Below are 15,723 nucleotides of genomic sequence, written 5' to 3' on the forward strand. Positions count from 1 at the left end.
GGTAACATACACAGAATTTTCACATATTTACCTGTGCTACTTCTTCAAAATCATCATGCCTTTTCTGAAGAGCTCGTGCTCTGTGAAGAGACTTCCCCACTCCAGTGTGTTTACTAAGAAAGGCCTCCCCATGGTTTTCAATCCAGTCCAGGACCTGAACAACAAAGACAGAGGAGAAGGAGGAGAATCCATTATTAATTTTATTATTCTTGGCTGTTCAGCACACAACAATTTGCCTTGGACACAACTTAAAAACTGCACTGTTTCATAATGGATTGACATTTGAAAAAATGTGTACATTCTTCACTCTTCATCGGTTCATGCATTCAAATCCAAAATATTTTTTCATTGTTCATTGATTAAGTATCATCACTGAAATCTAGCCATCTGTTCATTTCTAGATAACCAGCCCAGACTTTGAAAGAAAAAGGAACTTACACTATTTTTACTAGAACTTAAAAAAACCAAAATAGCAATAAATAAATTAATGAACACTCTTGCCCTATTTTCCTGTGTAAGTTCAGCTCAAGTCTTAGATATCCATTTATTTAGCTCACATGGGCAGAAACATGTATTCCAAAAGCAAAAACAGCTCAGCTCAGAACTGGAAGAACAGTAGAAATGTAAGTTGTGGAACTGGGTGTGTGTTACTTGAACAGTGCTATGGTTTACAATATTAAGTAACATTATAATACATTTGCTTTTCGAATAATATCAGAACTCAATGTACTCCAGTGTTTAGAGAATAAAAAATAAAGTGGCAAATCTATTACCAAACTTTCAAAACTGTAAAATCATTTTACATCTAAAATATTTCTTATATTCAAATTTTTAAAAGAGTTAATACAACATGCCATAAATGCAAATGATACAAAACAAAATGAGCATATGATGCTGTATTAGAAAAGTACAGTATACTATATTGACAATTATTCCCAAGAAATATTCCAAAGAGCTGAGTGGGTCCATATGGAGGTGCTCAGAAATGTGCTCGCCTGTGCTTTGAGGTGGGCATGAGTCAAGAGCCTGGCGGTTGGTGGGTGCCTACTGACAATATCAATGTCCATGCCTGAGCTACTGTACTTCATCACTGTAGCAGTGAATAGCATTGTGGGTAAGATTTCAATATTTATCGAATAATATCTCCTAATTACCAATATTAAAATAAATCCATACAGCTTTTTTCAAGCAAAATACTTTGAGGATATTTAGAGAAAGGCAGGAGGCTATAGATATGTTTCATCAAACAAATTTATTTTAAAACTTTAAAAAACCTGTTACGTTTGTTTAAACTATTATAATGCTCTGTGTCCGTGTGTCAATATGGTACTAGAACATATAAAGATATAATAGTTAACAATGCTTTGGATCCCCTACATCTTTGTTATATTTTAGAAAAGCAAACATTGTAAAAGAAAACACTGTCACATTTCAGAGACAGTGAACTGCTATGAAATGTGAGGTTACTGTTATCTATCTTAGAGCCAGTATTTGAACATGGATTTCAACAGTAAGGATGATTTGATGGTTTCTGACTAGCTCTGTTGTCATTCTATTGACATATCCCTTACCATCCTACCTGTCATTGGGGAGTCCTTTTGCCTTGCATTATGTGAAAAATGGGAGACATATTTCTTGAAAGGGATAAAAACTATTCAATAAGGCTAGAGAACAATTCTCTAAAAATGGGCTCCAGAATAAGTCCGAAAGCTTAGAAGACAAAACCCGGTGAACAACCCAGATTGGATCCTGCAACAATATCCTGGAACATGTGTATTCCTCTTCATTTATGACTGTTCAATAAATTCACATACTCACAAAGAGGAAACCATTATTTCTTGTTTATGTCATGCATTCAGTTTTAAATTTGAAGAAGGAAGATAAGCAACCTAAGTTTCTGTCTGAAAATTTCATCTAGATCAGGGCTGTCAAACTCCCAGCCCATGAGCTGAATGCATCATGCATTGGCCATGCCTACGCCCAGTTTAGCAAAAGAGGGAAAAGTCCTGATATGTCATGTGATGCTGCCGTGATGACATGTTTGACACTCCTGATCTAGATCCTGAGGCAAAGCCAGAAGTCATTCAAAGTTTAAAACTCTTCAGGTTCTTATCATCTAGTGCCTATTGTGCCATTTACTTCTACCCTGTCAAGAAATGCACCAAGCAGGTACGGATAATCTATTTCCATATACAGGTAAGCTGCCTGACTTAAGGAACAGAACTCTTACAAAGCCTTTTGAAGGAAAATGCTTCCTTCGGAGCTATCCTTGGTACTGCAGCTATTTGTTGTATTTGGAGACTAGGATACACAAAGACAATGTTCCTAAGAAAATTGCACACTACTTGGTGTACTGTACTTTGAGTGAAAGACACATCCCACATATCTGTTGTTATAAAATACATTTATAATCAAAATATGATTTTCTACTAAATTCATATTTTGGGTTTCAAAGGAAGAGAATATCTGTAGCTCAGAACTGAACTAAATGCTTGATGAGTTCTTGCTGAACTGAGTTGAACTGTGGATTGAACTGAGTTAACAGAATGTAAGTGTAAGATCTTACTTTTCTCTATTGAATTTCATTTTGTTGGATAGCGCCCAGTATTCAAGTCTGTCAAGATCCATCTGGATCTTAAGCTTATCATCTGGGATATTGGTTATTGCTGCTAGCTTAGTGTCATCTGTAAATTCCCTTCTATTCCCTCATCTAAATGGTTTATGAAGATATTGAAGAGTACTGGGTCTAAAACAGAATTCTGGGACACCTCACTGCTTCTTCCTTCCATATAGATGTAGTTACATTGAGGACTACACATTGAGTGCGATTTGTCCGCCAATTACAAATTCATCTGGTGATGATGCTGTTTATCCCACATTTTTCTAGCTTACTACGAAGTAGTTTGTGGTCTACTTTGTCAAATGTTTTACTGAAATCCAAGTATACTATTTTTTTTATTTGAGGGGAGAGTTTTATTAGAGAGCCTTAAAATTTAGTTGAAACCTAATTTTATTTGGGGATGGTGTTCTGTTATTCCAGGACTTCTGAGAAGCCATCCACCCAATGAGATTATCCTGCCCTGTTAGTTCCACCAGAAAAGGCCTACTTCAGATCCCTTCAGCCAAAGAATTTTGGTAGGTGGGTCCTAGAGAAGAGGCTTTTCTGCTGTGTCCCCTCCCTCTGGAATATTCTTTTGCTGGCAGCTAATATATGATTTGTTGTGAGGAATGAATCGTATTGAAGGAAGTGTGTAAGAGGTATTTCTGCCTACTTTGTATCAGTAAAAACATAACGCTAAGTTAAAGGCAGCAAGAACGGATTTCTGAAAAGCATGTGTGGATCAAGAATGAATGACTGCTGAATGGATGTGGATAAAACAAATGGTGAGGTATAGTGATTGCTCTTCCTATAAACTGGAATCAGTTATAGGATTCAAATGGTGAGGTATAGTGATTGCTCTTCCTATTAACTGGAATCAGTTATAGGATTCACTTTGTGTCAGTCTGGATTTAGTTAGAATTCTTTATCTTCTTTTTATCCCAGTCTTTAGTTCCTTTTGCCCATTTCCTCTCTCTTCTTCAATTTATATAACAATGCTTACTCTAAAAAAGGAATAGAAGATGGATATATTTGATGTGTACAACAGTCACATTGTGCGTGTCTGATATTAGTGGAAAACAAAATTAAAATTTCATAATATTTACATGCATCTTTTTCTCTTTTAGGCACTGGCAGAATTAGCCAGATAATAGAATAGCTGGTATTTTTTGTCAAACTTTAACTTCCTTAACACGACTACTATCAGATGTTTTGCATTTTTAAAAGGGTATCACTGGTACACATGAACATCACTAAGCCTTGTCTTTATAATAGAAGAATAAACTAATCCAACTGGAAATAAATTAATTATGTCAGGGGAACCAACCGACTGTGATTGAGGCAGTTAAAAACAATTATGTGTTGGTCCACAGGTTTCTTGTCCATTTCAGCAGAAATGATTAGCTTACCAATACTGCATCTCTCCCTTACAAACCCTTTCATAACCAGCCAAGCAATCCAACTGATCGCAGTAGTTCTTCCCTAGGGATTCCCGAGAAAAACATTCATGCTAATCCATATCATCATTCTGCTGCCATATCATGGTGGGTTCTCCCTCTCCCTCTCCCTCTCTCTCTCTTATCCTTTACTTTACTTCTAAGAACAAGCTTCAGGCTGGCTCTTCTTTGTCTGCCACAATGATCCTGGGAAATTTAATCTATTTCTGAGATGTATCATAAATCTGCTTAGATTTTCCAGACAAGGTTGAATTTACCATTTCTCCCTTTATTACTTCATTTTTTTTATATGGACGCTACGAATAGCGTTCATGGCCTTCTTCCTTCAGGATTCATCTCCTATGGAATCATTCTGTAAGATTTCTTTGATTTGCCTTTTTTCCATGCCCCCTCCCCCCTTTTAATCTATGTATGTATTTCTTTAATTTGTATAGCCGCCATCCTGAATCTGTAATGGGCAAAGAGCAACCATAAAAACAATTAATATTAAAATATATTATACTGTATTTGTGCATGTTTTGTTAATAAACTTAAATTACACTGTCACCAGTGATATAGTGAAGTTAATATTTGTGTCTTTTCCTCATTCCTTATTAAAAATGAAAAAGTAAAAATTTCATCACTGTGCCATGTGTGAAACATAGCCTCATTGAATTAAAAGGTAAAAACTAAAATCAGTGAGTACTTCCAGAGTTTTTGCCATGAAAAAGAAGGTGATTACATTTGTATGGTACCACAAAAGATTTCTTTGCCTTCTTTACCAGCTGCCTGGTTACAAATGCAACCTTTAAGGTACCCTTTTCCCCAACGAGACCTTCAAAAATCTACATGTGTCACTCTGCAAGTACGGATAGTCCTTGACTTACGGCCACAACCGAGCCCAAAATTTCTGTTGCTAAGCAAGACAGTTCTTAAGTGAGGTTTGCCCCATTTTACAATCGTTCTTGTCACAGTTTTTAAATGAATCGCTGCAGTTGTTAAATTAGTAACATGGTTGTTAAGTGAATCTGGTTTTCCCATTGACTTTGCTTGTCAAAAGTTCACAAAAGTGGGATCCCAGGACACTGCAACTGTCAAAAATATGAACTAGTTGCCAAGCAGCCAAATTTTGATCATGTGACCATGGGGATATTGCAATGGTCATTAGTGTGAAAAACAGTCATAAGTCATTTTTTTCAGTGCTGTTGTAAGTTTGAACAGTCTTAAAAGAGTGCTGCTCTTCTAGAACACTGTGCTCTTCTAGAAAGTATAAAGGAAGTAATCCAGGAGCTGTTTCAAGTATTTTCCAAATACTGTGCCTTCTTCCTTCCATTATAATATTTAGGGATTTTTCTCACATACATAATAAGTGCTCGACACTATGAAAATAGAACAGACTGTTTGTTTTCTCCTTGAAGGAAAGAGCAACTTGCAAATTTATTGATCACTGTTTGCTCAACAAAACGAAATTATGGAATAAAATTAAATGCAGAGGCAATTGCAACACTTAATCATTTCCTTTTATTCTCTTGCCAACATTGAGTCAAGAAACATCCTCAGGGTCTTTCTGCAGGGAAGGCACTAAAACCCAGCAATCCAATCTGCATGTTTCATTTTTCTATAATTGTCTTTCTGCTGTACAATTAATAGTTTCATCCTACAATTCTACAGAGCTTCCTAAAGCTTTAACCATAAAAAAACATGTTACAAAATCAAAAACAAAACCAACCATTGTTTTCTAATTATATGGGTGAAGTGAAGAGAGAGAGTCAGAGAGAGACAGAGAGAGAGAGAGAGAGAGAGAGACAGACAGACAGACAGACAGAGACAGAGAGAGAAAGAGATATCTACAGTAGGAATTCATTTGAAACAGTGAGCTCAGTTTAGTTCTCATACTCAATTCCTGGGCTTGGATTTGTTTAATTCTGATCATTAGCAATCTAATGTTGCAGGAAGAAGCAAGCTATATGGGAAACCAAACCATACTGGAAACCTTAGTCTGCTCACTAATAGTCTAAAATATATTCATGGGCTAAAATTGCCTGTACTGTTTGGTCATAAGTGTGACCAAACTATTATAACTATGTGTATTGATATATAAATCTGTATGTACATACACATACTGTATGTATGTGTGGTTTTTTGACTCATACATACATGTGTATGTGTATGTAGCCAAAGCAGTTCTATACACAAACTTATTATTAACTACTGTACAAATATGGAAAGACATATTAGAATGTAATAAGTGTTATTTATATTCATCTAGTTTTAAATCAATCTTATTTCTTAAAATGCTATTTATTTTATCATCACGGGTTAATTCATGACCATGAACAATCTGAATTACTTTGACCCCTTCTTCCAGGTTGCTTTAAGAAAACATTCTGGTTTATTTTCTCTTGATTAAGTCCTAATTTGTTGATTAAGTACTTAATTATACTACTTATACTACTGGAAACAAATTACAAATAGGAAAAAAAAATCCCCAGTCAGTTTCAATTATTATATTATTAAGGGTAGATTGACTATTTAATACAGTAGGATGAAGTATTAGATATTTAAAAATGGAAGTTATCATTACAAAGAGAAAGGTGTTCAAATTTTAGGTGGCTCAAAGTGCTAAAAATAACAGAATAAATGTACTTTCCTGCACAGCAAGATAGAATGTTGTTTGCATTGACATATAATCATGCCTACTGCTTCCTCTGCAATGAAAGAGTTGAAAAGATTCTATGAGAAGTTTTTTTTTTTGTAGAGAAATTGGTTGCTTTATAATTCTCATGTTGATTTAAGATATTACTGTGGGCTAAATGGTGCAATCATCCAAAGACATAGAACTTTATGTTCAACAAATTTGTCACATCATGCTGATATTTTTATGTTCTACTGTGTTCTGAGATTAAAGACAACCAAAGTGACTTTCCACCCACTGGCCAAGATGCTAACCCCAAATGTTCAAATAAGATAATTTATATATTTTTCCACATGAAAACCAACCCTCCTCCTCCTCCTCCTCTAAAAATGGAATCTATCAGAACCCTAATTTGCTGTGTGTGTGTGTGTGTGTGTGTGTGTGTGTGTGTGTGTGTGTGTGTGTGTGTTTTATTTGTGCTGATAAATAAATAAAGGGAGACTAGTATAGATCTATTTCAAGCTATTTAGCTGGCCATACCCTTACTGGGATTCGAACCTGTGCTGTATTGCATCTTAGGCAAACGTCTTAGCCATTATGCCACAGGTCTCCTCCTTATCAGCTGAAGCCAGGGAAGGAGGTATATATTTAATGTCACAACCCCTGGTAAGCCCCAATTATGGGAGGAAGCTGACTGCTTCCATTCATATATCTATATCTATATCTATATCTATATCTATATCTATATCTATATCTATATCTATATCTATATCTATATCTATATCTATATCTATATCTATCTATATCTATATCTATATCTATATCTATATCTATATCTATATCTATATCTATATCTATATCTATATCTATATCATCTATATCTATATCTATATCTATCTATCTATCTATCTATCTATCTATCTATCTATCTATCTATCTATATATATATATATATATATATATATATATATGGAGGCAATCATTATATTCTCTTTGGGAAAAAGCAATCCCACAAAAAGGAAAGGTGAACAAAATAAATTAAAAGCAAGAATTTTAAAAAAATCAAAGTTATCTTACACCAATACCTTTTACTGACCTCTCATTATACTGTTCTATTCATCTATCCATGTCACGTAAGAGAGTGACATTATTTTATATTTTATGTTATGTTGTTATATCGTATGCTTTATATTAATTGTGATGATCCTGACATGAATAAACAAATAAACCTAGCAGAGTATACCTCTTTACTCCATATCTCATTAATTCAGCATGTTTAACATGCTTTCCAAAGACTCACCTCTAGTTCTTACATTATTACCATTCATTGGAGGATAACATGCAACCATCCTATTGACTGGATGACATTGATCAATATTTTCTGACATACACTTTAGACCTCTTGTTTATAATTAAACCTGCAACTTCTGGCCCCTGCATATATTCATTAACTCTAGTCCACAACATCTTCATTCACATTTCAACTTAGCTTTCACTTTGCATATCTGGTCTTTTTTTCTTTTTATAGCTTCCATTAATTCATTTTCCATTCCTTTATTCTAGTCCACAATAAACTGTGGTCTTCAGTAGATGGCTGCACAAATACCAATCCCTGTTGACTCTCATAATTTTAGTCAATCAATACTTTCAAATAATATTCAAATAATGTATCTGCCATTTGCAATACCCTGCAATATGAAGAAGGGCAATGTTCATTTCTGGCACAACTATAGTCCATGTGGCCACAAGCAGAGCAGAGGCTTTCAGAATGCTGTCTTTGCTAGTATTTTCTTCTCTGGAGAGGAGAAAGAGGCTAGCAAAACACTTGGATTCCAGAGGATAAAATGTTAAAGGCACTGAGCCAGCTTTGCTAGCCATTCCTTCTCCAGAGGAGAAAAGGCAAATGCCAGTGGTGGGTTCCGGATCCCATTGCAACTGGTACGGTGCAATGGGGCCGGGCGCCCACCACATGAACGCGCGCAGCACATGAGCACATGCATACTTACCACCTGCAATGCTCCGCAATGCCTTCGTGACACTCCAGCTGCTCGGTGGAGCATCATGCAGGTGCCATACGCTCCGTGCACGGAAGCCCCAGACAGCTCAAATACTGGTAAGGAGCGCAGGCGGGTGGGTGGGCCCTCTGAAGCACCGTACCGCAACGGTACCTGGTGCTCTTGGCAGGCACCGTTATGCCCGCACCGGGGCATACTGGTAGTAACCCACCACTGGCAAGTGCACACCATTTTCACAAAGCAATTTGGAGAAGGAGCCTTCCAAACCATCCCAAGACCAAGTCAAGATGGAGCAAGGCAATAGAAAGGTGGACCTGGTGTGGTGGGACAGGAAGACAGTTTGTGTATCACTGGGATAGCTGAGTAGCTCCTGCCAGACTTCTACATATCTGTGGATGCTAGGCATCCCCCACCTTGTTGAGGAACCTTTGTCTGGTTGCTCAATGACCCACTCAGTCACTTAAAAATCTCAATAAAGAGAGCTCAGATTGCAATTGCTCAGTGAGCTGGTCATATGGGTGCCTCGCTTAACAATTACAATGATTTTCAATCAGAAATATGGGCTCCATTATGGTTATAAATCAAGGACTGCCTGTATAGGAGCAGTACATCAAAAAAAGCCCAAGACTTTTGTAGTTCTCACATACAATTAAGAGCAAGCTTTAACTTAGGCGAAAGACAACTGGAATTGAATTTTGGAATATGAGACTGCATTATGTACAAATGAACATTGTTAAAATGTATCAAATGTTACTGAAATCTGAATAGATTTGAGGTCAGATTTGTGCCAAATTTAAGGCCTATTCTTGCAAGGAGTACTTGAATCGAAGTGAATCTTCATGTTGTGTAAGTTTCAGTTGGAGAAGAAACATGCATAAAAATGTTCTCTTTGCTTTTAATTTAAGGACCCCTTTCAGAAACACTTCTTCCAGTATTTTGCACCATTCCCAAAGGTTTTGTGCATTTCTCAATAAAATAGCAAGCTGTTAAAATAGGCTGGAATTCTCAATCTTTTCATCAGGAAGATGATAAACAACACAAATGAAGAGGGAAGCTTTGCTGGCCTAGTGAAGAAGTCAAATAGTAATATTAATCTGAACAGTAACTTGTGGTAGAAAATTCAAATAGAAGCTCAATCCTCTTCCAGTGTTCAGGAGTTACAAAAATTCCTCTCAGTGTTGGAATCAGCATTGCTCATGAATAATGGCCTTCAGTAAATTTATGAGATGTCCCCACATTGTAGTCCTGTGCTCAGCTATGTTTACCTCACTTGAAGAAGCTGCTCCAAGAGAGACCTTAAATAATTACCGTATTTTTCAGAGCATAACACACACACACACATCCGCTAAAAGAAAAATGTGGGTGTGTCTTATACACTGAATGTAGCCTCGCCCACCTATCAGACCCACCCTTTGGCCTCTGCCTCCCAGCAATTTATCTCCTTGCAGCACTTCCCCTCCCAGCATAGAAGGCAGGAGAAATCTGACCTGCTGGTGGAACAGACTTCAAACTCTCCATTCACTCCACTAGCAAGAAGACTCCAAATCTTCTGATCCCCTACCTGCAATTATCCTCAAACGTTGCAAAAGTGGAGAATGATTGTAAATCATCCCATATTAGAACATCTGTACAATCCCCATTCATCAGGAAAAATAAACCTCTGCTCTCCTTTGCCTCAATCAGCAGTTAGAAAAATAAAAAAATCCTTAACAATCCTTAGTGGTCTTCAGCATCATCCCAAGTTTTCTTAGGTCAGCCTCATTTCATGCGAATTATGCTGCAAATGATCGAATCTGCTGAAAAACACTTGCTGCCCAATAGTCTTTGCAGAGAACCCAATGATGATAAGGAATCCTTAGAGGTAAAGTAGTAAGTGGTTGAGACTTGACTTTTCCCTTGAGATATTAGCAAAAGGATGAGGGGGTGTTGATGGAAGCTGGCTTATTCCATGATCGCACCATGACTCTGGAACAGTCAACCCCTCCAAAGTATCAATGTCTGAACCTAGCTACTCATGTCCAGCTACTCTACTTAGATATTAGGAGAATAGTGAACATGTTGTTATTTCACCAAGCTTTTGGCTTTTCTGAAACCATCACAGTATTATCAGAATTCACACAGTGTGACTATTTTGAGACAACCCAGGAGCAAAATACAGTAAACAAGGTTTTTCTTTCAAATAGTGGTTTATCTACAAGGAATACACACACACACACACACACACACACACACACACACACTAGGCAAAGTCAGGCAATCAATCATCAACTACAGCACGGAAGCATACATGGACAGAGACACGTTTCCACAGGTCCTCTCTTAGACAGCCTCTTAAAGGGATAACCCTGCTGACTCATTCCCATTGCATCGTCACTTCAGTTTACAGCCTTACAGCAACTGCTCAGCTATTAAATCATCATTACCCTGACAATTGTTTTAAATTAAGTTTTAATAGAATTTGTTGTTTCTCCATTTCTTTTTTAATATATATATATATATATATATTTGCTGCTGTTCCGGCAGGCCTGGGGCAGATGAGTTCCCAGCCCCACTCGAATTGTTGATTGTTGTGTAGTTTTTAATTTGTCTTTGTATCCTGTTTGTCTCGTTTGTTTTTGTATTGCCCCCTTCCCCATGTGTTTGTTCGCCGCCCTGAGTCCCCCCAGCCATACAAGTATAATAAATACAAATACAAATACAAATTTTATGTGAGGTATCCAGAGTATGCGGATTGATCAGAATATATATTATAAAAATAAATAGTTAAACTATACAGTGAGTAAGGAAGTCTTTTATTTATCAGTCTTGAATCTACCACAGTTAAGCTTCATAAAGAATCCCAAATTCTAATATCATGACACAGAGCCAAAATAATACTCCCTATTGGCTTTCTTCCTACTACACCTAACTTTACAAAGTTTGTCCTGAATAGCCTTCATTGGGTTTCAAGCCAAAAATACGAAAATATAATTTCCTCACATAATGTAGATATTGCAATTTTATATGGAAATAAATCTGCATTACAAATATTTGTTTTAAAATGTACAAGATCATCACCATGTAGCCTGATACACAGATATTTTATTTTTAAAGAAAGTGAGTGTTACTTTCTAATAGAAATGCTTTAAAGCATGAGGCAGTGCAATTTGTTCTGATTAGCAACTCTGGGAAGGAGAGAAAAATTACAATTTCAGGGTACTTTACTATGAAAGTTCAAATCAAATTATTTAAATGGGTAGTTAATAATGTGCTCTCTAAAAATATCCTGTGGAATTTTTCAGTACATAAAAATGAAATTATTCATTTTAGGCAGTTTATATATAAGCATTATTGTTTTATTTCAAGAATAAATTCATTTAAGGGTATTTCCTTGCAGTTATCAATTTTACCTCCTCAACTGCAATAGACCATTTAAGGTGATGTGAGGGAATCCCCATCCTCACAACCCTGAAAAGAAAGAAATTTGTGGTTGCGTCAGTGCTCCCTCTACCTGGCCAAGAAGGAAGCTTTAATTGGTCCACTATAAATGGTTACAAAGCTTATCGTCCAGAACCTCCAGACCCCCACAACAGTCATGAGGGTCTCTGACCAGTTCTGGAGAGATACAGGGAAAGAAGGAAAAGCAGAAGAATGGGAAAAATGAAAAAAAAAAGTGATCTCTTAATTTTGTTCCTGTTAAATAAAAAATAACGCATGGCTATTATGGTCTGTTGCACAGTCAGCCAGATGTTTAGACTGCATTTGATATTTTTATCCACCTATTGAGTCCTTCCTAATGTCCCAGGATAGGTGGATGTTGTTTGATAGGTTTAAAGGTTTGCAGGAGGTAAGCTGTTCCAAGTAAATTTGCCGTTTGCAATTGACTGATGGTGATTTTGTCAATGCCGATGGTGTTCAAGTGGTACTCCAGTTGTTTTGGGATTGCACCCAAGGCACCTGTTACTATTGGCACCTTTGTTTTCTTTTGCTACAGTTGTTGGACATTCTAATGAGAGGAAAGGAATCAGACAGCTGACAATTATTAGTTTAAGGAAGAGTATTCTTAGCAACGGACAAAGAAAGGCAGCTTGAGTAAATCTGGAAAAACTGTCGCTAGAAAGGGAACAAACTCTTCCCACAATCTTGAAAAGAATGAAAGGTTACAGAAACGAAGGGAAGAGATCAGGGGAACAGCTTAAGGGGAGGGGAGATAATGACCCTAGACATCTCCTAGATTACAGGCTGGAATTGATTTTTCCAATAATCCAAGCAGTTGAAACAGCAGCTGAGGGGGTGGGGGGAGCTATTTCAGAGCAATTTAAGTGTCCATAAGTGAAGATTTAAATAAACTTGATTTCTTTGATTATTTCTAGCTCTACCTACAGAGGAGAATGCCATGGCACAGGAGAAAAAGGCTGCAATTGATATGCATCTTAGCATATCAATTAGCACTCTGCATCAGTGTATGTTGAGGGGAAAGGAGACAATAAAACTCTCATACATCTAAAAAATGAAAGGTAGATGTTAATTCAGGGGCAGAAATTGGAAGCAATATGAATTGTAATGTGTGCATTCGACATTTATGTCTACAAAGACACAAATATGTTATTACAAGATTAGTATGAAGGTCTTAGAACTGAATCAATATAGTAATTGAAAATACAAACATCTATCACTGTATTCTAGAGGAACAAGGGATATTTCCTTCATTTAGAAAGGATTAAAGACATGGTTGCCAGGTTTGTTGAATCAATACTGGCTTCACTATTACATATTGGCTCAGCATATGTACTACAACATGTGAACACCTACTTGCTAATAGTAAGTGAAGAGAAGACAGTTTAGAATAGGTGAGGAGTTACTATAAGGCAGCAGCGATAGTTTTTAAAATTGTCATAGTGGGAACAATGTGTAATATATTATAATAGTATGATATACTAAGCTTCCAAGTGCTCAAAACATATTATTTTATCATAACTTTTAAACAGTAATCCTTTAAAGCAGAGTTCCCCAATGTTTCCAACTTTGTGGACCAGCAAGGGTGGAGGACGGAGAGGGGATGGTTCTGAGAGAATGGGAGGCAAGCGAGTGTGCACAGCTCCATTTGCGCAAGCAACATTCACACAAACCTGCCGCTCACTTAAATGGAGTGTGCACATTCTCCCACTACTCAGACAAGTAAGGATGCGTATGCATGCTGTTGTGACTCGGCTAGAGCCTTGGGAGCTGTTATCAGACTCTGACAGCGAGGGGGCTTTTGAGTCATGTTTGGAAGAGGAGGGAGGTTCTGGACAGGGTTCTGCCTCCGAGCAGGGCTCAGAGAGACTAGTTGGTCCCCAGGTAATGGCTGAGCCTTGGGCCAGTGGGGAGGACATAAGAGAGACTGAGCCTTGGAGCAGTGGGGAGGGGACAAGAGAGGCTGAGCAAGAACCCTTCTGTGAGTATTTTCAGGATGCATGTAGGAGACGAGCTGACCGACGTAAGGCACAACGGAGGACTCCGAGGAGGTGATTGCAACCAGATGTGCCTCGTTAGAGGCTTCCCTTAGGGATAAAAGGACTGGTGGTGCCACGCCCTGCTCGCAGAAGTCAATGTTCCTTGATCCTGGAGTGTGGTTTCTTTGTTGTGCACTTCGAAAAGTGGTTTGACTTCTGTAACCCTGATTCGTAGAGACTTTGGGAAGAAGGGCTTTGCTTCCGTTTGGATTCTTCTTGTATTTGCCGTAAGAAAGATTTATGTTTGAGTCCGTTTATCTTCTGGCAGAGACTTTAATTAGTTTAGTTTGGCTCGCAGCCATTTTGAAACTGAGAACTGATAAAGAGAATTCCCTTTCCTTTTATTTGCCTGTCATCTGTCAACAAGTGAAGGAGGGGGGAACAGAACACATGCACACTCGCCCACTGGCCGTTTCCGTGGCCCAGTTTCAAATCTCTCACGGCCCACATGTTGGGGACCCATGCTTTAAAATAAAGTACTAGGACTTCTGTATTGCAGTGTTGTAGACCAAAAAGTAAACTATGAGATTGTAAGCTATTTAAGACCAAAATGAGAACTAGAACGGGAAAGAAGTCGCATTAGATCTTGTTTGACAGTTTCCTATATCCTAAATCCAAAGGGGGAAGACTGGAGGAAACCTGAAATCTGAGACATAATTCAGACTTCAAAAATATTTGTGTGCTAAGCTGTTCTGGTTATACAATATAATTGACAATACAATGTCAAGTTTATAGTACTATACTATATTTCTGTGTTGGAAGCACCAAGGGCTTCCATGGTGAAAGGATCACCATTCCTGGGGGACACCCAGTTGGGGGCTCCTTTTGTCTTCCTGTGAAGTTGCCCACCGAAGTGGTACCCATCTATCTATTCACCTGCTATGTGGTCACCTGCTTTTGAACTGCTGGGTTAGCAGTTGCTGGAGCGAGTGACAAGAACTCACCCCACCACACAGCAGCAACTGGGTCTTAAACGTGAGCTGCCAATAATCAGCCCAGTGTCCTAATCATGTGGGCCACCTTGCTCCTAAGTTTGCAGTAGGATAGATTTGATTTAGATCTAAATCACAAGAAATATTATTTTTTTCTAATATCATATAATAGTATTGACTATAATTAGATATTGTGCTGAAGCAGACAGTGAGATGAATTAGGTGGCTCAATGTTTGTTGTGAGCTCTAATGGACTCACTAGGCTAGGCTAGGCTAGGCTAAGCTTGGCTAGAATTGACTAGGCTAGACTAGACCTTTTCAAACCCTTTCCTCCAAAGTTCTACTGTGTTCGGTTATTATGAAAATAAACTTCCAATAGATATTATGGAACTACATTTAAATGCCTGTGTGAAGTTAGTAAAAAGGAAGTAATTATAATAAATCAACCATCATGACTCAATTAATTCAAACTAGCAGTATATAAATTATCATTTGTAATGATTTTTTTGATATGTTTATCATTTTATATCCTTGTTGTATGCCAGGCAGAGTCACTCTGTGAAATGGACAACCATGTAAATGCAATAAGTAAAGAAACATACACATAAATAAACATAAATCCAATTTAAATT

General features: G+C 37.4%; 1 protein-coding gene across 1 annotated transcript in view; it reads right to left on the reverse strand.

Annotated features, from left to right (window-relative positions):
• The window catches only part of LOC106552522 (kalirin), a 489,228-nt gene that overhangs the window by 101,313 nt on the left and 372,192 nt on the right, over positions 1-15,723 (reverse strand). Inside the window, exon 10 of the mRNA XM_087707922.1 lies at positions 32-154. Coding sequence (XP_087564048.1) covers positions 32-154 — 123 coding nt within the window. The remainder of the gene's footprint in view (positions 1-31; positions 155-15,723) is intronic.

The sequence above is a fragment of the Thamnophis sirtalis genome, unplaced genomic scaffold, assembly GCF_051295495.1.
Source record: "Thamnophis sirtalis isolate CommonGarterSnake01/CBP01778 unplaced genomic scaffold, rThaSir2_p1.2 scaffold_1, whole genome shotgun sequence".
Lineage (NCBI taxonomy): Eukaryota > Metazoa > Chordata > Lepidosauria > Squamata > Natricidae > Thamnophis > Thamnophis sirtalis.